Here is a 21,337-nt window from a genome sequence, read left to right as displayed (position 1 = left end):
ATATGCATTGATCAGTGAAAATAATTCCATCCACTCAGTGTAAATATTTTTTAGCCACTTATTTTCATGTAAATCATTTTACATTACTAAGGAGCAGTAAGCATTTAAAGACCACAAGTAGTGGTTAAAATAAGATAAAATGAAAAAAACCCTAAATAGATAATGTGTGGTGTGTTGTTAGTATTCTTCTGGAAAGCCAAAGCAGGCACAATAAATGTGGTGTGTCTGAATTTTCCAAGACCACCTGGCAGACTTTGCCATCAAGACACTTAAATGAAAAGGAATGAGGAGAAGGTTGTTCACTTGAGGGGAAAAAAAAAAAAAGAGTCAAAGAATAAGAAGCAAAGTTCTTTATAAAAGTACTTCATGTTAATGGTATCATACTACATTTTTATACAAATAAGCATCCTTTATAATACTACTGCATGTGCTGTTATTCCAAGTAAAAACACTAAGTTTATTTCATGTATTTCCTTGAGAGAAACAGCAAGCAAGAAGAGCCAAAAGGACTAGAATAATAAGTTTTAATAATATGTGTGATACCGTAGGCTCTGTCATATTGCTCACAGTGGGAAAAACTACCTTAACACCTTTAGCTTCTTAAGAAAATATGAGAAAATAAATTTGGATTGGCTGATCCTGGCAGAGTAAGAGAACAGATTTATGAGCTTTTAACATACAAGTTTGTTAGCAATTTTCTGCATCCAGTTTCCAGGTAGCAAATTTCCAATTAGCTGTTGCACCAAAAAATGGAATCTTTAAAACTATGTTTAAACTGTGAATTACTCCCATTTGCATTGTTTTAGTGCTGTTCTATGAAATGGTAGTTATGGTTTGACCTCTTTTTTCTTCCAGCATTTATTACTGTAGTGTCTGTGCACACACTATATATACTAGTGAGTGCAGTTAATCAGGTATTTTCATTACACAGTTTTCAGAATTTATCAAAAATTCAGGCTGATTGTTTGACCATTCTATAAATGTTCACACTATATTTCTTTTGGAAATTCTGAAAAAGATAAATAAAGTGGAAAATGGGAGAAAGAAAAAGCAAAAGGAAGGAGCAGTGAAATTAGAAACTATTTTTTAAAAATAGTAAAATTAGGAAAATATATATACAGAAATTGAACTAAGTATCTCCTTAGACTCTCAGAATTGTAGAAGGATTCAAATTGGTAGGGACCTTAAAGATCATCTGGTTCGAACTCCCCCCTGCCATAGGCAGGTTCACTTTCCTCTGGACCAGGTTCCTCAAGGCCCCATCCAACCTGGCCTTGAACACTTCTAGGAATGGGACCTCAACAGCTTCTCTAGGCAATTAGTTCATTTGAAATACCTTCTGGTAACAGATTGCATTTTTTAAAATCCTTCTTTCGTAGTCATTATCCTGACTATTTCTGGAAAGGATTATGGCACTTCACTTTAAGCAGTCAAATAAAGCATGAATGACAGGCTGGAGAGGTGGGCCCATGACAACCTCATGAGGTTCCACAAGACCAAGTGCAAGGTCCTGCATCTGGGTTGGGGCAATCCCAAGCACCAATATAGACTGGGCAGTGACTGGCTTGAGAACAGCCCTGAAGAAAAGGACTTGGGAGTGCTGGGGGATGAGAAGCTCAACATGAGCTGTCAATGTGCACTTGCAGCCAGAAAGCCAACCAGATCCTGGGCTGCATCAAGAGAAGTGTGGCCAGCAGGTCAAGGGAGGTGATTCTCCCCCTCTGCTCAGCTCTGGTGAGACCCCACCTGAAGTACTACATCCAGGTCTGGAGCCCCTATTGCAAGAGGGATATGGACATGCTGGAAGGTGTCCAGAGAAGGGCCACCAGGATGATCAGAGGGCTGGAGCCTATGGAGACAGACTGAAAGAGTTGGGGCTGTTCAGTCTGGAGAAGAGAAGGCTCCGAGGTGACCTTATTGTGGCCTTCCAGTATCTGAAGGGGGCCTACAAGAAAGCTGGGGAGGGACTTTTTAGGATGTCAGGTAGCAATAGGACTAGGGGGAATGGAGCAAAACTAGAAGTGGGTAGATTCAGGTTGGATGTTAGGAAGAAGTTTTACACCATGAGGGTGGTGAGACCCTGGAACAGGTTGTCCAGGGAGGTGGTAGAAGCCCCATCCCTGGAAGTTTTTGTAGCCAGGCTGGATGTGGCTCTGAGCAACCTGATCTAGTGTAAGGTGTTCCTGTCCATGGCAGGGAAGTTGGAACTAGATGATCCTTGAGGTCTCTTCCAACCGTAACAATTCTATGATTCTATGATCCTGTGATTCTATGATAAATCACCTTTTGAAATTCTCAGTGGGAGTTTCTGTTGGAAAGAGAGAATTAAGATTTTCTGAGATACAGTCCTAAACCAAGCCAGCTTTCATCAGGGTTTGCAGATACCCTAATCCTGCCAGATTTTGCAAACAGCAGCTTGATTGTAGATTTGGTCATAGAGTCAAAAGCACTTAGTACATCCAACAAAGTAGCAGTGGAATAAAAGCCATTGGTGGCTCAGCATGCAGGCTACACCTTTTGACTGAATGCTGTATTCCCTTCAAAATGAGGTGTGAGATTTAAGCCTTAGCTAACACTAGCTATCAAAAACACCTCAGTGTTTTTCAAGACTGGCAATACTGCTAACACAGGTGCATGTTGGACAACTTGTACCTTGAATATTTCAATACTATTTCAGTTCCAATTAAATTTCAGTGCAGTTTCACTACTATTCCATCACTAAGTCCCATAAGCATCAGTGATAGAGTATTGCTATCCCAAGGGTTCAAAAAGCTGCTGTGTTCTGATTTCAGTAACAAGCATATTTCAGTAGCAGCTGAAACTACTCCTATGCCCTATCCATACATTTATTATGTACACGAACTGCCCATAAACTTTAAAATAAGAGTTATGGTATAAATAACTTCCCATATAAAAGCTGTTGCATAGATGCAACTGTCATAATTTAAACTGTTGTTAAGCAGCAGTCAACAGGACATCAGGGCATAGTCTCCAAATTAAAATGTTAGCACATAAAACAAAACAGTCTTATGCTGGGCAAAACTGTAATCTGAACTGCTTGGGCTCATTCTCCAGCCGTACAGGAGACAGTTATTTGCCACGCATGTCAAATGTGTTAACAGTCAGCTGGTAGTGAGAAATTAATTCTTCAAAATTGGGAATTGCTTCAGTAACCTTGTAAGAAAGAGTGTATTGGAGCAATTCTGACCTGGGACAAAAGGCATTCAGCTGGGTTGAAGCACACAGATGTGTCCTGCATCTCACCCTGTCACTGAAAGGAGGACCTCTGGTTCTTAGATCACCTGTGAAAAATGGATTGTCTGGTAATTAAGAGTGGTTTCCAAGATTTAATAAAGCAAAGGAAGTTCTTCACAGAGAGAGTGATTGCCCATTGGAATGAGCTGCCCAGGAGTGGTGGAGTTGTCATCACTGGAGACGTTCAAGGAGACTGGATGAGGCACTTAGTGCCATGGTCTAGTTGATTGGATAGGGCTGGGTAATCAGTTGGACTGGATGATCTTGGAGGTCTCTTCCAACCTGGTTGATTCTATGATTCTATGATTGTAGTTACTCACAGACGTACATCCTGTCAGCAAGGCTATATAGTTAAATGAGAAGATGGCATACAGTTTTAAAGGAATAATCTGCAGTTTTTTGTGTAATTGTGTATCTGTAGTAGTGACACAGGGGTGTACATTCCTTTACTCTTCCACAAGCCTTCATTTTTATTGCACATTATTACAATAGGAGTATTCGTAAGCTTTAAAATATGATCAACTTGCTAGTCCTAAACAGTGACCTGCTGTCCTATGGAAACTGCAAACATGTACTTCTAGCTGCCTCAGGAACCATCTCAGATATGGGGGCACCACTCTAGAGTCCTTCTGGTCCTCAGGCTTGTTAGTGGATTCAGAGGTGGAACCAACTCCAGATTGTTCTCCAAAATCTTAACTTTTTAATAATCCAAAATAAAAAAAACTGAACAATCATTTCTATCAGGAGGATTTAGCTTTTCTGTTAGGTTGAAAAGGTCCTTGCTCTGTTTTAGAACTTATTTAATGCCAACAGAGGCAGGAGAGTCAATAGCTGCATGCCTGAATCCTGTCTGACAATATAATTGTATGAACCCTGTTGGCAAACAGGTTTCTAATGCCAGAAAAACAAAGGGTTTTCTATATTTGCTTAAAAAACTTAAAAAGAAGATACTGCTTCTGATGCAAAGACGACATGGTGGCACAGAAATGGTTCTTTCCCTGACATTCTTGCCTGGTGCCTCCTCTGGTGCCATGGCTAATTGTGGAAGTAGGTCAAAACAAACATTAAACATGCTCTTCTGTTAGCTGGGAGAGTTCTTTCTATCACTTGCCTGTGATGATTGCTATTTACTGTAGTTAAGGACAACCAAGACTCTGTTCACACAAGAATCACAGAATCACTGTAGCTGGACAAGACCTTCAAGATCACCAAGTCCAACCCTGATCTAACTCTACCAGGGCCACTACTACACCTTATCCTGGAGCACCATATCTCAATGGCTTTTAAATACATCAAGGGCTGATAATTCAACTGCTTCTGTGGGCAGCCTCTTCCAGTCTTTGATAATCCTTTCAGTATAGGAGTTTTTCCTAATGTCTAACCTAAACATAGCATAACTTGATGCCATTTCCCATTGTCTTATCATCTGTGACTTGTGAGAAGAGATCAACAGCCACCTCTCCACAATCTCCTTTCAGGTAGTTGTGGAGAGCAATAAGATCTCCCCTCAGCTTCCTTTGCTTCAGACTATAAACAACCCCAGCTCCCTCAGCTGCTCCTCATAGGACTCCTCTGTGCTAGTTTAACAGCCTTTTCCCTACAGCACAGAAGTGAGGGCAAGTAACACACAGAAAAACCTCTGGGCTGAGATAAAGAGTTGAGGTAAGATAAAAAGAGTTAAATGAGATAACATAACACATAATTACCTTAGCCTGTTTGCAGAAAAAGCACAGCAGACAGCAGCAGCAATCAGAAGCCAGTCCCTTCCTGTCTGGCTTCCATCCCAACAGAAAAGAGCCAAGACATAAAACATGGAACCCAAAAGCAGCAACTAGAACAGGAAGCCTCTCATGTTATAATCTGAACTTCAAACCCTATAATACTTTGCTCCAGCCAGCACTTTCATTTTGAAGCTGGCATGAGGCATGATGGTTTTAAATAATAACAGCAGCAACTGTTCAGCTTAATCCATGACATTCCCAAGACTCTTCACCAGCTTCATTGGCCTTCTCTGGACATGGTCCAGAACCTCTTATACTGTGGTGAACAAAAGGTGTGACCTCACCAGTGCCAAAGACAATCACCTCTCTAGTGCTGATGACCAACGGTACTCCAGGATGCTCTTGGCCTTCTTGGCCACCTGAGCACACTGATGGCTCATGTTCAGCTGGCTGTTGATCACCACCCCCAGGCCCTTCTGCCAGGCACCTTTCATCCACTCTGCCCCAAGCCTGCAGCATTCAATGGGATTGTTGTGACCCAAGTGCAGGGCTCCGCAGTTGTCCCATTGGAAGCCATATGACTGGTCTCAGGACATTGATCCAGCCTGTCCAGAACCCTCTGCAGATCCTTCCTACTCTCCAGCAGATCAACACTTCCACATAACTCTGTGTCATCTGCAGACCTGCTGAGGGTGCTCTCAGTCTGCTAGTCAAGATCATTAATAAAGGTATGAAATAGGAGGGGCCCTAGGACTAAGCCCTGGAAAACACCACTTGTGGCCACCCTCCAGCTGGATTTAATTCCATTAACTGCCACTCTTCGGGGCCAGACATCCAGCCAGTGTTTGATCCAGAAGACTGTACACCCATCCAGGCCTAGGGTAGTCTTTTTTTTTTTTTTTTCTTTTTTCATGAGCGTGCAGTGGGGAACAGTATGAAAGGTTTTACTGAAGTCCAAGTAAACAACCTCCACAGCCTTTCCACCAAGCCAAGTACAAAAGGATACAAGGTTTGTTAAGCAGAACATGTCCTTCAAGAACTGCTATTGCTCCTCCTGACCAAGAACTGCTAAGCTTGAAGCAAATGTTCCCATACTGGATGGAGAAATTTGACCAGGGAAGTAGCTAAGGCCCCATCCCTGGACATATACAAGGTGAGGCTCAACAGGGCTCTAGGCAACCTGATCTAGTTGAGGATGCCCCTGCTTACTGCAGAGGGGGTTGAACTAGATGACCTTTGGAGGTTCCTTCCAGCCCAGACCATTGTATGATTCTATGATTCTGTGATTGTGAAGAGGCACCATTTTGTGGTGTATCTGAGATACACCAGTTTAGCTGTCATATCATTGCTTATGTTTTTTCTACATCACGTGACACATACTCTGTCATTTTTCCAGTGTGGCTAATTAATTTCCAGATGTTAAGAGAAGGTCTGTAACAGAAGACAACCTTATTGTGAGCTTACAGTATCTGAAGGGGGCCGACAAGAAAGATGGTGAGGAACTTTGGGGGATGTAGGGTAGTGATAGGACTAGGGAAAGTGTTAGGAAGAAGTTCTTCACCATGAGAGCGGTGCGACACTGGAACAGGTTGCCCAGGGAGGTGGTGGAAGCCTCATCCCTGGAAGTTTTTAAGTCCAGACTGGATGGGGCAACCTGATCCAGTGGAGGGTGTCCCTGCCTGACAATGCTGTGATTCTAAATTTTTTTTCCTGAGTTTCTTAGCTCTCCATAGGCTATAATGACAGGGTGAGGGGGAAAGGGGTTTCCTTTCTGCATTGACTTAGAAGAAATTCTTCGATGGGACCCACTGTGACTAATTGAAACATCTCACCATGAAACAAACAAATTAATTACTCTTCCTAGGTATCTGCCTGTCACAAGAGAGACTCTGTTCAGAAAAATTACCTAGAGTTAGGCATCCTGTCTGATCCTCCAGAGATCATAGAAGACATCTTCCTTTCTCAGATGGTTACAGTACACATGCATTGACTTGTGGGTTATGTGAATGCCACCATGGGTGGCACCATGGGTGTCCTAAAGGTATCTAAAGTCTTGTTGCAGAAATGTGCAGAGGTGCCTCCAAGTACCACGTTCCTCTTTTGCTTCTTATGCCAAAGTCTGGTTTGAAAAGACACTGCTCAGTCTGCCACCGTCATGTATACCACCTCCTTGAAAGGATGTTATTATTTTTGTTTTCTTCTAGATGGAGGGCTTTCATTTAATATTAATTAGGGGGGAAATAGACACTACAGCATGTTTTCAAGCGTGTCCAGTTCTGGGCCCCTCGGTTCAAGAAGAATAGGGAACTGTTTAAAAAAATCCAGTGCAAAGCCACAAAGATGATAAGGAAGTGGAACATCTCCCATGTGAGGAAAGGCTGAGGGTCTCTTTAGCTTGAAGAGAAGACTGAGGGATGACCTCATTAGTGTTTATAAATATGTGAAGGACAGTGTCAGGAGGACAGAGCCAGGCTCTGCTCAGTGTTGTCCAATAATAGGACAAGAGGCAATGAGTACAAGCTGGAGTATAGGAGGTTCCATGTGAATATAAGGAAAAACGTTTTCACTGTGAGGGTGACAAAACACTGGAACAGGCTGCCCAGAGAAGTTGCAGAGTCTCATTCTTTGGAGACATTCAAAACCCTCCTGGATGAAGTTCCTGTGTGACCTACTCTAGGTCTTCCTGCTCTGGTAGTGGGGTGGACAAGATGGTCTTTTGAGGCCCCTTCCAACACCCAATGTTCTGCAATTCTGTGTAGTGAAAGCACAGGTTTGTTGTAAAGTGAAGTTTTGATGAAAATTTAATTCAAACAGCTTCTCTGGGGCAGGATGAATATAGGAAGGAGAAATGAGCCAGTTGTGATGCCTCTCATGAAACAATCATTCACCAAAATGTTAGGTGGCTGTCATAAGAACAGCTTTTTAGCTTTCTGAAGAGGTTCTTGCCACAGGCTTTTGTATCTAAAAGATGTTGGCTTATCAGAACGTACTCTGTCAGAATTCTGGTTATCGGTTAGCCTTCACCGTGGGTCTTGCCTTTCCCACATTTTGGTTTCAGTAGGATCAACTCAGAAAAGTAGAGGAGTTCAGAGTGACACTAGTAAAAAACAATTCTTATAAATTCAGTTTTCCAACACTCATGAAAGAAAGTTCATGCTTTCAGAGTCTACATTTGGGTATATTCCATGGACTGTCTCCTTGAAGGATATTGGGTACAAAGTGACCCAGCCTTTGAGTGTATATATGTGCATATAAATGTCTTGGAAAATCAGTCCCTTTGTTAGCAGAGATTAGAGGAGAAAGGGTTGAGTTCTATTCCAAAGATATTATGGTCAGCTCTGGGAAAAAGCTTTGTGTATACTATGAATGGCATGGAAAGTATTTATGAGAGATACTGAGCTGCTTCATGCCTTCCTGAGTCATCAGTCAGAACAGCTGGTATTTCTTGCATGATGAGATTTTTGTTGAATGGATTGGCAGAGTTTCTCTATAGGATAAGAAAGGCTTCTTTTACTTTTTATTCATTATCTATTCTGAAAGCAAGGCAAACCTATTGAAGTGTGTTTTGTTTTAGATATTATCACCCTTACTTAACCCCCTGAAGTCTATGTAAAATTTTATCGATGTTGAAGCAGGAAGGTGTAAAGTTCAGACTGAGTAGCAGTGCATGGCTTTGATAAATAGTCCTGTCTGGAATAAAACAAGGGTGATTCGAGTGATAGTTTCTCATTCTCCTTCCTCAGAATAAATGTAAATGTAGTGCATGGATATGCAGAGGCCAAAATTTAATGGATGATAAATTTTCTGCCTTGTGTGATTGCACCAGACAATACATTTTAGGCTCTATAACTTACACAAGATTTTAACAATATTTTAAAATATTTTATGTACCATAAAAGAATGAGGAGATAGATGTTATTATTTTCTGCTACAAAACTATTTTAATGCTTGGACTGGTCAGGCATGAAAAATAGTTTAAGTGAAAGGTCTAATCTTAGCTGCTCACTCTTTAAAATTTAAAAGTTATTTCTTGAGTATTTATTTCCTTCATTTGTAAGGATAATGATGGAGGTGTCATCCCATTTAGTCCTCCTCAAGAGGGATACTGTTAAACATTCTGGTAGAATCTCTTCTTAACTTTGCTTTCTCACATTACTCTTCTCACATGGACTTGTGCTTCTTACTCAGCTTCCAGGAGGCTCTCCAAGGAGTGCAATGGGAACTGGCCAAGCAGAACCGATTAGCAAAACTTACCTTAGACCTCTCATGAAACTAGGTATCCCAAAACTGACAACAGTACAGACTGAAATGGAAGCTCTTATTGATGCTCTGAAAAAATAGCATTATCCATCCTGGAGACATGTTGTTCCCTTCAGATTTAAATGTAGAACACTTCTGGGTAACTGAGAACACTGTTTTAGAGAAAAAGCACCTTTCATCCTCTTTAGAAAGAGGGATTGGAAGTATACATAAAATATGAGACCACATTAGAGAGCATCAGGAAGCAAAGATGGGGAAAAGTTAAGTATTTTCAGCCTTTTAAAAATCTAATGACTCCTGTTTTGTTTTGTATTAAGTCAATACAATAATTTCTGTATCAAAGATGAGAACTCCAGGCAATATAAAGTTATATGTGAGGAAATAAAATTATTAATTTACAAGATTACTGAAGACACTTGGGGCAGAAGAGCAAGGCCTCTTTGCTTTTCATTGCCAGGAAGCACATGATCTTGTCATATGATGAACAATATCTTCTTGAAGGCAGTCAGTCATGAGGTACATCACAAAATAAGCTGCTCAGAAGGACAGATTGCCAGTCTATTTACAGTTACTGAGGCTTTACTGAGGCTGCACACTGTTATTATCTGGAGAAGCAGCTTAGGGTTCTCCTGAAGAAGTAGACATTCAAGTCTTTGCACAGCTTGCCCATCAGATATAACTCCTATGAAGAAAGGTACATTTTGTATGGATTTGACAGGCTAAAAATGAAGACAGGGAAGTTTCTTACATCCTTTCTCCATGTATCTGAATTTGATTCTAACCTAGTCTTCCAATTTGGCAAACCAAAAGGAAAAAACAGCAACCCACAACAGAAGAACCTAGTGTACTAAGCATTAACACTTCCTCCCCACCCACATAGTACAAATTCCATGTCTTACATAGCTAAAGTTTCCAGGCAATATAATCCTCTGCTTTTAACCCTTTCCCCATCTGGTACATGGAAAGTCTGTTACTACAGAGTGCTTTCTTGAATTATTAGCAGTACTAGAGCTCTTTGGAAATGGTCATCTCAACTTTATTTGAAAATTCAGCTTTTGCAGAAAGCCTCTTTCAGTACTCACCCATACTTGGAGCTGGAAAGTGGAACTTAATGTTGAAATGAAATCTTTCCTCATGCAAAACAGTCTACTGGCATCTTGCTGTACCACTAGTGTCTTTATAGGCAGTCTGTTACATACTGACACAGTGTTCTTTCTTCCTAAGTCTTCCCTTTCCTATATTATATAAATACAGTCTATTTGAGATTTTTTCGAGTCTATAATTTCCAAAGGAAATGGTAAGATCTTAGAATTATATACCAAAATACCACTTCAAGGTAGATTAGCTTTGATGAATACTTACTGCCTCTGCTGCATTTATTTTTTACCCAAAACTTTGAAACAGCCCTAATAATCACAGGTTTTCTGCAGTAGAACTGAAAGTATAGATTAAAATTCACATTACTGAAAATAAATCATGTACTTGCTATCACAGCTCTTAGTGTGGGACACTGAATAGGACAGTGTGGTTCCCCATAAACAAGGACACTTGAATCACTTTCATGCATGCCTGTTGTGCTGGCTGTTTTTTCACTTCTCAGATGTTGATTTTCTAAACATTTCCCCAAAATACTGTTTACCACACTAGTTTTAAAGGCAGAGAAAAGACTGGAGATACATTTGTCCACCTTTAGGCTTCCTAGGATTATTCAGGATAGAAAGCTTCTGACTAAATGCATTGTTTATTTTGTTCTGGTTTGCATTGTCAGTTCTCTTCTGGAAAAGGGAATTTTTCTTTGTCCATTCAATTTCTTTGCATTAAATTCGAAGTGGGATAGATGTAGAAACTGTATCACTATAATAAGCAAGTAAGTTGAGTAGTTACTGTCATTCACCATTCTACAGTATGTAGTGTTCTTAGCTCAGAGATTTTAAGCCTCATAATCATGATGGTATAGAGAGCAACTCAGAGGATTTGCAGGTGCTGTTGGATGAGAAGCTGGACATGATCCAGCGATGTGCATTTGCAGCCCAGAAGGCAAATCACACCCTGAGATGCATCAAAAGAAGCATGGCTGGCAAATTGAGAGAGGTGATTCTGCCACTCTGCTCTGGTGAGACCTCACCTGGAGTACTGTATTCAGCTCTGGGGCCCTCAGCATAAGAAGGACATGGACCTGATGGAGAGGGTCCAGAGTAGGGCCACAAAAGTAATCACAGGGCTGAAGCACCTCTCCTGTGAAGATAGGCTGGGAGAGTTGGGATTGTTAGCTTGGAGAAGAGAACACTCTGAGGAAAGCTTATAGCAGCCTTCCAGTACCTGAGGAGGATATATAAGAAACCCAGGGAGGGACTGTTTACAAGGACATGTAGCACTAAGTCAAAGGGCAATTGTTTTAAAGTAGAGTAGGGTAGATTTAGATTGGACATTGGAAAGAAATTCTTTACTGTGAGTGGAGTGGAATGCTCTGACAGGTTGCTGAGGACTGGTGGAGGCACCATCTTTGCAGGCATTTAAGGTCAGACTTGATGAGGCTCTGAATAACCTGATCTAGTTGGGGATGTCCCTGCTTACTGCAGGGGAGTTGCACTAGATGACCTTTAAAGGTCCCTTCCAAACCAGTGCCTTCCGTTTCGACGATTCTATCATTTTACCTTATGTGACTCTGATGTCATAACTTTTTGTATGCTGTTACATAAAACAAGTCATGAGACATTAGGTACAGAATTATTTTGTTCATTACCTCTCCAGTTGCAGTCTTAGGATTTATTTTCACTAAACTTGTTTGCATGTCTGTGATGAGGCTTTCTTATAACCCTAGATAATTTCATTTATATAGAGTGTTCTTTATTTTGCAGGGCTCTTTCTCAGGATGATCAAGATGATGCCCAGTTGAAAATAGAAGATATCATTCAGATGGTAAATTCAACTTGAAACTTGAACATAAATACTCCTATAGAAATGTTATGGTTTTAAGTCAAATTATTACAGCTGCAACTTTACAACTCTGGACAGAAATACTCTTCTCTCATATCAGGAATGTACATTTCAGTGTAGAGAAAGTAAGAGTTTGGAGCCCACATCAAAAATGAGCAGGTCAAAACTTTAGATTTAGATTTAAATCGCATGATGAGAAAAAATAGAAATAATATATATAAACTGAAAAGCACCTGCCATCTCAGCTGCTATCAGATCCATATCTAGCCTTGCTTGACAGTGCCCATCCTCTAAACTGTAGTCACCACCATCACTTAAGTTCATTGCTTTCATCAGAGAAGAGTGTGAGCAATAAACTACATGCAGAGTGATTATTTGAAAAGTAACACAAAATGCAGAGATTTTAATTAACCTACATACCTGGTGTGTGCCTATTTTCCTATGAGTTTCCAGCCTGTTTATCCTCATGTTGTTAGCCATTTTTCTTAATTCTTATTTCTTTGTAGCAAAGAAATGAATTTTAAATTGATTCTGTGTTGAAAGTTCATATAAAGTTCTTAATACTCTGTGCTTTGAAATGTCCTTCGGTGCAAAAAGAGATCATTAAGTGTTCTCCTTATTTTTGCAGTCAGATTGTCCAAAACCAGAGTGCTTTGAGACTTTGTCAGCCATGGAGCTTGCAGAGCAAATAACTCTTTTAGATCATGTAGTTTTCCGAAGCATACCCTATGAGTAAGTGTTCTTCTGTGAGTGACTGAAGTGAGTACGGTGGGTGCATTACTGACTGGCAGTGTTATGCACTACACTAAGTCATGCTACAGACAAAAAGGTTTGCATATGTAACAAAGATAATATCCTTCAATAATGTTGTTGCTTCTGACTCACCTATAGTTTGATCATGTTTGAAAGGTTGAGTTCTTTACTAGGAATTCCATTCTAAGGCCCTGGGGTACTGAAGGGTGAGTAAAGAATGGAAGTGCTGAGTTTGTAGAGAGGGAGTGTCAAATCATCTTCATTCATACACCAGTTTAATGTGGGTATAACCATGTGAGCTGACAAAACTGACTTCAAATAGGGTCACAACGCTGAAAACTAGGATGGGAGTCTGGGGGACGGGATGAAAAAAGAAAGTCTTTATAATATTTACTGCTTTAGACAGCATTAAAAATGGTACACAAAAATGCTGGAATTAGTGTAAAGCTGTGTTATTAGTTTCTAACAAAACAAGGTATACCTGAAATCCACTTAGGCTACTGTTTCAGACAGGGTCTCTGTACTGTGTTGATTAAGTATATTTTGTTTGTTTTTCTCTCCCTTCAATGTCTAGAGAGTTTCTTGGGCAGGGCTGGATGAAAGTGGACAAAAATGAGAGAACACCATATATTATGAAAACTAGCCAACATTTTAATGATGTAAGTACTCTTAGTTATAGATTGATTTCTAGGGACTCTATTAATACTGTCTGTGAACTCTGGAACAAACACGTTATTTTTTTTACAATGTGGTTTAGCTTCTTATTGAATAGTGATCGACTGTGTCAGTCTTCTTGTGATTAACCTTTTATATCAAAACATATGAAGATTCTTGTTTTCAGGAATTGGCCCTCAGCATTTCAGTGGCAATTTAATAGAGTGGAATATTTTAAACTGTACTACAACGCCTTATTGCTTACAGAAGAAACTAAATTTCCTCCAGAGAGTGAAAATACAACACCAGTTCTATTTAATGAATGCTCTGTGCATCCCTAACCATATCTTTGCTGTCTACCATTTCCCTTGAAACAACACTCTTCACAAGACTCTTTCTCTGGTTCTATTAAGAGCCTTAAATTCTGTTGTGCAGTAGTCTTTTCTGCCTTGCACTTTAAATAATTACATGTTGAAAGGGATGATATTTAAATGTCCTCAATGTCCTCCTCTTTGTTTGCTCAGATGAGTAACCTCGTTGCCTCCCAAATCATGAATTACGCTGATGTCAGCTCCCGGGCTAACTCCATTGAAAAGTGGGTAGCAGTAGCTGATATTTGTCGATGTATGCACAATTATAATGGTGTGTTAGAAATCACCTCAGCCTTGAACAGAAGTGCAATCTACAGACTTAAGAAAACTTGGGGTAAAGTATCCAAACAGGTAAGAAAGATGTGACCACGAGTAGGGTTTCACGATTTCGTGGCTCAATGTGTTGTTCAGATAACGTTGTGCTAACCTAGGGTTCTTCCAATAAATATTTCTCCTTTTACAACACTCTGAGCATTTGCTGGAAGCACCAGCTGGTACTGGGGTACTGGTAATTCCATGTCAAGGCCTTTTGTATTTCATTTATCCTTTATTTTAAAATACTTATCATTAAATATCTGTGAAAGGAAAGCAATTCCAAAGGAATTAGTAGGCTCCTATGACTGCAACTTGAGCCTAAAGTACTGAAATTTTTGAGAAAATTAAATTCATATATTTTTAGATAAACACTTCTAGGTAGTTACTATCTATAAGTAAAGTCAGCTCAGGTGCCTAAAATAGTAGTCCTCCTTCCCTGCCTGCAGAAAGTCAGTAAAAAGGTCAGCAGTTTTCAAGGTACAACGGATACAAACTTGAGCAGAGAAGGTTTCATTTCAACATGAGAAACTTCTTTACAGTGAGGGTGACAGAGCACTGGAACAGGCTGCCCAGAGAGGTTGTGGAGTCTCCTTCTCTGGAGACTTTCAAAACCCAGCTGGATGTGTTCCTGTGCAGACTACCCTAAGTGATCCTGCTTTGGCAGGGGGGTTGGACCTGATGATCTCTTGAGGTCCCTTCCAACCTCTGATATACTGTGATACTGTGAAGTTTTGGTGGGCACTTGGGATCCAGCCAAACTCAAGCCATGGCAGTCATCTTCTGTACATTCATCACCAGAAGACACTGCACAGTGTGAACCTGTCAGTGGTGGATTTTGTGATTCTGTAGTGAGATTTTTGCAACCTAGCAAGAAACTGTAGACAACCAGTTTTCTTTCTCATCCAGAGGACCAAGTTTAGAAGCAGTGGATAATAGCCTTTAATCCTTTCCTTGCTGCTGAGGCTGTCAGCAGCATAGCCAAAACTGTGAGAGTGACTGCTAGTAAGAAAAATAAGTCACGCCTAAAAAAGACTAGCCAGGGTAAAGAGTGTCCAGTCTTTTTTATGTTCTCTGTTTTAAATGGTTTAGAGAAATTGGTTAAACTATTTAAATCTCAGATTTTTGCTAATAAAAAAGAAAAAGAAAGAAGAGTGAGTATTTTAGTACAGTGGAAGAACAGAGCAAGGAGGTCAATAGGACAGAGCCAGTCCCTTGTTAATTGGGCAGTGTATGGATACAGAACTTACTGCAACTAATTGGAAGATTTCAGGCTACCCATTTTAGGTCTGGCTAATTGACACACACAAGGTGGGCTTTAGGCATTACATTTCCTCCTTTATATGTTGCTGGAGCTTTTGCAAAGCACAATCCACTTTAGTTATATTCTGACTGTATTGTCTTCTCCATTCAGCTTTTTCTCAGTCTCTTTATAGCTGGTGCTATGTTCTTTTATTTTAAAATACATTTAAAATCCTTTCAATACAAACTGTTATGTAAAAGTTTACATCAAAAAAAAAATATTCTTTGATTTTTTGATTTCTCAGTTAAAAAACCCTAACAGATCAATGTTGCACAGTTATGCAGTGTAATCTGTGTGTTTCATCAGCCTGCTATTTCGAAGCAAAAGAAAGTGTCTATTTCTGCCTACAGCTTTCTCTTAATTGGAAATTCGGTTTCAAAAATGACTAATTTCTCACGATTCTCTGTACTGTCCCACGTCCATAGCATAATTAGACCGAAGAGCAAATTTATTTCGCTTGTGAAGTAATCAGGCTCTGATGATGCTTACTGAAAGTAATTTGTGTAAGACAGTGATACATTTTGAAATATATACTAAGCTTTTATTAGAAACGTGGAGTAAAAACCAGCTTAGTGCAAGCTGCAAGACAGTAAGCATCCTTTACTGATTTCAGTACAGTACATTCTGATTTCAGGATCCTCAGCAGAGAGTAACATCAAGTCCCTAGTATTCCTGTACAGAGTAAACTGAATTGCTGGCTGTTAATCTAATGAATTTGTGTTATTTCTTGACTTAGCAGGCTAATAATATTAGCTTAGATAGAGGTTCTGTGTATCACTCAAAGGAAAATCTGTAATGCTGCTTAATCTCCCTTTTCAGAAATATGCCAGGAACTACAACAAAGCTAAATTCCTTAATGCCTGTGCTGTTACTTTTCCAAATGGGATGAAGACGCTAAATGAATTACACCTTTTCTGAAATCTTACCCCAGTCATTTATGTGCAACACCAATTACATCTGTAATGCATTTTCTTTCCAGACAAAAGCTCTCATGGACAAGCTTCAGAAGACTATATCATCTGAAGGAAGATTTAAGAACCTTAGAGAAACACTCAAGAAGTATGCTTCCCTACAATATACAATTGTGTTTTGTTACAGGCAGAGGATAGTGCATGTTAATGATTAATTAGCTTTGATTAAGCTTTAATAGTTAATATAATATTGGATATTATTTTAACAAAGAACCTTTTCAATTCTAGTTTTGTTCTGGTTGGCATCATTGTCTTGCACAAGATACTGTGGTTTGGTACCCTGATAGATAAATATATCTTCAGAGAATTACTGAAACAAATTAAACTATTATTCAGTGTGAATGTTCCCCGTCAGGGCTTTACTTACACTGATAAACTTTTTCAATAAGTGTAAAACCATGTTTATAAATAAAAACTTAGTTAGAAGCAGGATTCCAAAGAGTCCTTGTTCCAGATAAGAAGTTCTAGAACTAAGCCTAAGTCAGATTAAGGATCCATACACCCCTTTACTTTCATTCTGACAGTGGCCAGTAGCTGATGAAGGAACAGAACAAATTTGCTCTCCTATAGCCTCCCAGCTGTCTGTAGTCTGGCATCCTGGAAAACAGCCTGCCGGGTTTTTTTGTTGGGTTTTTTTTTTTTTTGCACAGTGGTCCTTGAATAGTTTTTTCTTTAACTGACTTGCCAGATTGTGTTTGGCCTTATGTAATTTTGGTATCCAAAATATCCTGCAGCAAGAGTTCTACAATTTATTTATCAACTCCAGTTGCATGCATATAAACCCTGTATTTTTAAAAATTCTGTAATTAGCAGTGGGTTTTCCAGGACTGAGTGGTACAACTACTTCCAATGATCTTGAAAGAAGCAAAGACTTGAACTACTGGTATAATTACTGGAATGTTCCAAAATACATGTAGTTCGAGGTAGTAAATTTTTACTTTAAAAACACTGTTGTGGAGCTAATCACTTTTTAAAAATGTTTTTACTCACCATATATGAACAGATGCTGTCATACACCTTTCATATAATATACTGCTTGTCTTTGTACAGCAATCATCCTCATCACATAAAAAACACCCACAATGAAGTGCACTTCTAAGCATTGTCAGCAGTCTACCTAACGTAACATTACAGCCATCACCTTGCATTCTCCTTACCCTAGATCTTCAGAAAAAAACAAGTTTGGTGCTATTTATACTGAAACAAGAATCAGTGAGCGTGGAACAGTGATGATTACATTAAGGAAGCAATCATTATCCCATTCTTCCTGTCCTTCATTATCCCATTCTTGCTGCCTCTCCAGTATAAGCAAATCCCTATTTTATAGGCTTTCCATTCCCAGTTTTCCAGATCATCTTCGCTACCTTTCCATCTTTCTCTTTCTTCATGTTCACTGTTGAAAAGGCCTGAATAGACTTTTGACAAAGTATTACATACATATATATATATGTATATATATGTATGCATACACTCATGTATAAACATGCATATGTGCATGCCTGTATGTGTATGTATGCACATCTATACATGTGTATCTCCACATGTGTCACACACACACAGAGGCACATGCACCCTTGCTATACTGGAATGCTTAATATGCCTGCAGAACACCAACCACTCAGAAGCATGTACACGTGCAGTTTTAGCTTGTTTGTTGGATCTGTTTCTGAAATTGTTTGGCAGCCAGGACTGAAATGTGCTTGAAGGTGTTCTCTGATTCCAGAATTTATCCGTCATTCCTCTCACTCCATCATAATACCATTCTACCTTTTACTAAAGGTCATCTGTCATAGATATTAGATATTAGCTATTGGACAGAATCTATTCAGTGTGCCATGAGTAGTGCAAATACAACTCAGCTGAAGTCAGAGAAGCTGTTTGTTTCAGAAATTGATATAACCCATTGATTAGAAGTATGTTAAGTTGTGAAGAGTTTTAGTTATTAAAAAATCAACTGAAAAATTTAGCTACAGGTGAACATGCTGATCTATTGTTTCACAGTTGTAACCCACCTGCTGTTCCCTACCTTGGAATGTACCTGACAGACCTGGCATTTATTGAAGAAGGAACACCAAACTTCACTGAGGAAGGCCTTGTTAATTTTTCCAAAATGAGGATGGTAATTTTCAGTTCCTTATACACTTTCCCAACAGGTGTTTAATTATGTGAGTTAATTTCTGATTTAATTATAACGCCTTTGAATTTACCTTCTAAGATGTACAAATATCTTGGCATCTTGCCAGACAGACATCAAGCAATTGAAGGCAATTACTAGACCCAGTCTTCTATCACCATCTTCTGGTAAACTGAGTGTTTTTACAGGGTGAATTTGTCTCAAATTTGTTCTCTGAGAAATAGCAGACAGAAAAAGCAGCTGTCCAGAGCTCATGAAGGAAAAACAAAAGCCTTTTTGAAATAACCAAAATTGAAGAAATTTAATGATTCACCAGAAAGCAGTAATCACAATCTTCTTTTCAATTGTGCTAGTCTCAGAAAGCATTTTAAGGCTGGTTTCTCTCCAGCTACCATGTAATGTTTTGTAATAACTCCTCCGAGGGAAGCATGGAAATTTCTACTCTCAGGTTAACATGCCCCCATACTGCTACACCTTGCAGCAGTCACTTGAGGCAAAAAGAGGTTTTCACTATGGGGAGAGGAGAGGCAATGTGGTTCACTTCAGGTTGACTGAACAATAAATGGTTAATTTAGGAATGTTTAAATCCTTGGAAGCCGTTAGGAAATTACCTTTGTCCTTCCATCCTCCCGGATAAATTGGTGCAAAATTCTTGCTTTATCTGTCTTAGCTGAAATAAAAATGTATTTATTTATATTTATGTATATTATTGTACTTACTTATGTATTTATATTTATGTATTCTTTTGGAAGATCTCACATATTATCAGGGAAATACGCCAGTTCCAGCAGACCTCCTACCGCATAGAGCATCAGCAGAAGGTAAGGCTCTTCCTAGGCACTGTTACCTACTAATGAAAGCAAAGCCTTGGTAGCAATTCATTCTAAGATACAGCTGTTGTTGAAAGCTAAAAACAATGTATTCTGTTCCCACACAGAGAGGAGAGGACAGACAGAAATAATGAACAGTTAATCTGCAGCTGTAATACCCTCACCCTGCCAGAAAGTCTTTATTTGACACTATATAGAAGCAAGTTTTTTTCCTCCTTCTCTGGAAGCTCTCTCAAGATTACAGGCTTAATGGGTCTGGGGTGTGGGAGAACAGATTCAAAGGGAAATGTTTTCACTCTGTCCAGGGAATCACAGAATCAAGGGATTAGGGGATAGGAGATGGCCCAAGTGTCTGCTGATGCTATGTGCGTTCTGCAGATCTTTTCCCCTTGTCCTTCATGGAAGCAATGACGCCATGAAGGCCATTCTGTGCCTCTAGAGAAGACTTAATTTCAGACTTCAGATGAACAACATGATCTTAGGTAATGTGGCCAAAGATCTGCCTATTCCTAAAATGACATACTTAATTCCTACGGTGCTGCTGGTTCAGCTTTACATCATTTGAATGAGCTGTTTTCCTCAAGACGACAATATGAGAGTGTCTCAAGATACAAAATGAACTGAAGGGGGAAAGGAAAGCAGATAAATATCTGCAGAAGTAACATAAGCCTGTTCACCTTTGTTTTCTCCATTCCAGGTCACTCACTATTTACTTGACAAGACACTCATCATAGATGAAGATACCTTGTATGAACTTTCCCTAAAGATTGAACCCAGACTCCCTGCCTGAAAAGCCAGCTTTGCCTCACAGTCTACAGAAAGCTTTACAACAATGAACAGAATCATGCATGCCAAGTCCTAAAGACAGCAAGGGAAACTGAGAAGAATGCAAGCTCTCTTTTCTAATAAGAAATACAGAGCCTCACCGCATTTTCCTTTCAGGCAAGGAAAATGATCATTGGAGGTAGAAGACAAAGAAGCTTCCTACCTGGATTGAGAGATTGATGCTTTGCAAAGACAATATTTTGCAGTAGGGACTATGCATTTAATGGACAATAGGAGACCTTCCTGTGAATGGATACTCATTGTAGCCACCTTATGTAACAACTCAAGGGGACAGATTTAAATGATGGTAATATACTCAGGTATATTAAAATAAGTAAGAAAAATGAGACAATTGTGATGTGGTCTGGGTTGATGGGTAACTTAGGTGTTCAGTGAGGCAGTAATGGTAGTGTTGTCCTCATAGTGGTGTTAACTTAATTGGAAAAAAACCCTAGGATCTTAACAGTCATTCTACCATCTTGGAGTGACACTAAGGTAGCATCCAGTATCTTCAACTCTGCATTTTTTCAAAATACTGCTATACACTTAGTGCTACTCTTTATAAAATGTTACCTTCTTTAAATGTCTTGTCAGCCTTTTCTAAGGTGACTGATTTTACCTACAAATGAATTGTAAATATTTTTTCATTTACACACAATGAGAGTATGGAAAGCAAATTGACTAGTTGAACAGCTGTAAATAGTTGCCAGCCTTGCAAACTGCAGCTGAGAAATACAAGGTTAGGGGCTATACCTGAGGCTTGAGAGATCCAGACATACAGTGAATGGGATGGCTGATCATGCTGCACACAGCCCTGAAAAAGGCACTTTATTTTAATGCACCTCCTGCAGCTTCTCTGACAAGTCAGGCTACAGAGCACTTTCTGGACATGCTGTGGGGAGAAATATCTGTCTGGTCAGGCAGCGGGTGTGATCAGCGATGAACAGTAGCAGTTGGAATGACAGTTCTGTTTTGTGTGGAATCGATGGTTTGAAAAATGTCTTTTTCTTT

At 39.5% G+C, this 21,337-nt stretch overlaps 1 protein-coding gene across 1 annotated transcript in view; it reads left to right on the top strand.

Moving 5' to 3' along the window:
* Positions 1-21,337, top strand: part of RASGRF2 (Ras protein specific guanine nucleotide releasing factor 2) — a 150,572-nt gene extending 129,235 nt beyond the window's left edge. Inside the window, exons 20-27 of the mRNA XM_054398139.1 lie at positions 12,095-12,155; positions 12,802-12,905; positions 13,501-13,585; positions 14,105-14,302; positions 16,546-16,625; positions 18,539-18,656; positions 19,424-19,492; positions 20,199-21,337. Of these exons, the coding sequence (XP_054254114.1) occupies positions 12,095-12,155; positions 12,802-12,905; positions 13,501-13,585; positions 14,105-14,302; positions 16,546-16,625; positions 18,539-18,656; positions 19,424-19,492; positions 20,199-20,291 (808 nt within the window). The 3' untranslated portion in view covers positions 20,292-21,337. The remainder of the gene's footprint in view (positions 1-12,094; positions 12,156-12,801; positions 12,906-13,500; positions 13,586-14,104; positions 14,303-16,545; positions 16,626-18,538; positions 18,657-19,423; positions 19,493-20,198) is intronic.

The sequence above is a fragment of the Indicator indicator genome, chromosome Z (genome assembly GCF_027791375.1).
Source record: "Indicator indicator isolate 239-I01 chromosome Z, UM_Iind_1.1, whole genome shotgun sequence".
NCBI lineage: Eukaryota > Metazoa > Chordata > Aves > Piciformes > Indicatoridae > Indicator > Indicator indicator.
Note: the sequence above shows the minus strand (reverse complement) of the source record. Positions and strands in the feature narration are given on the sequence as shown.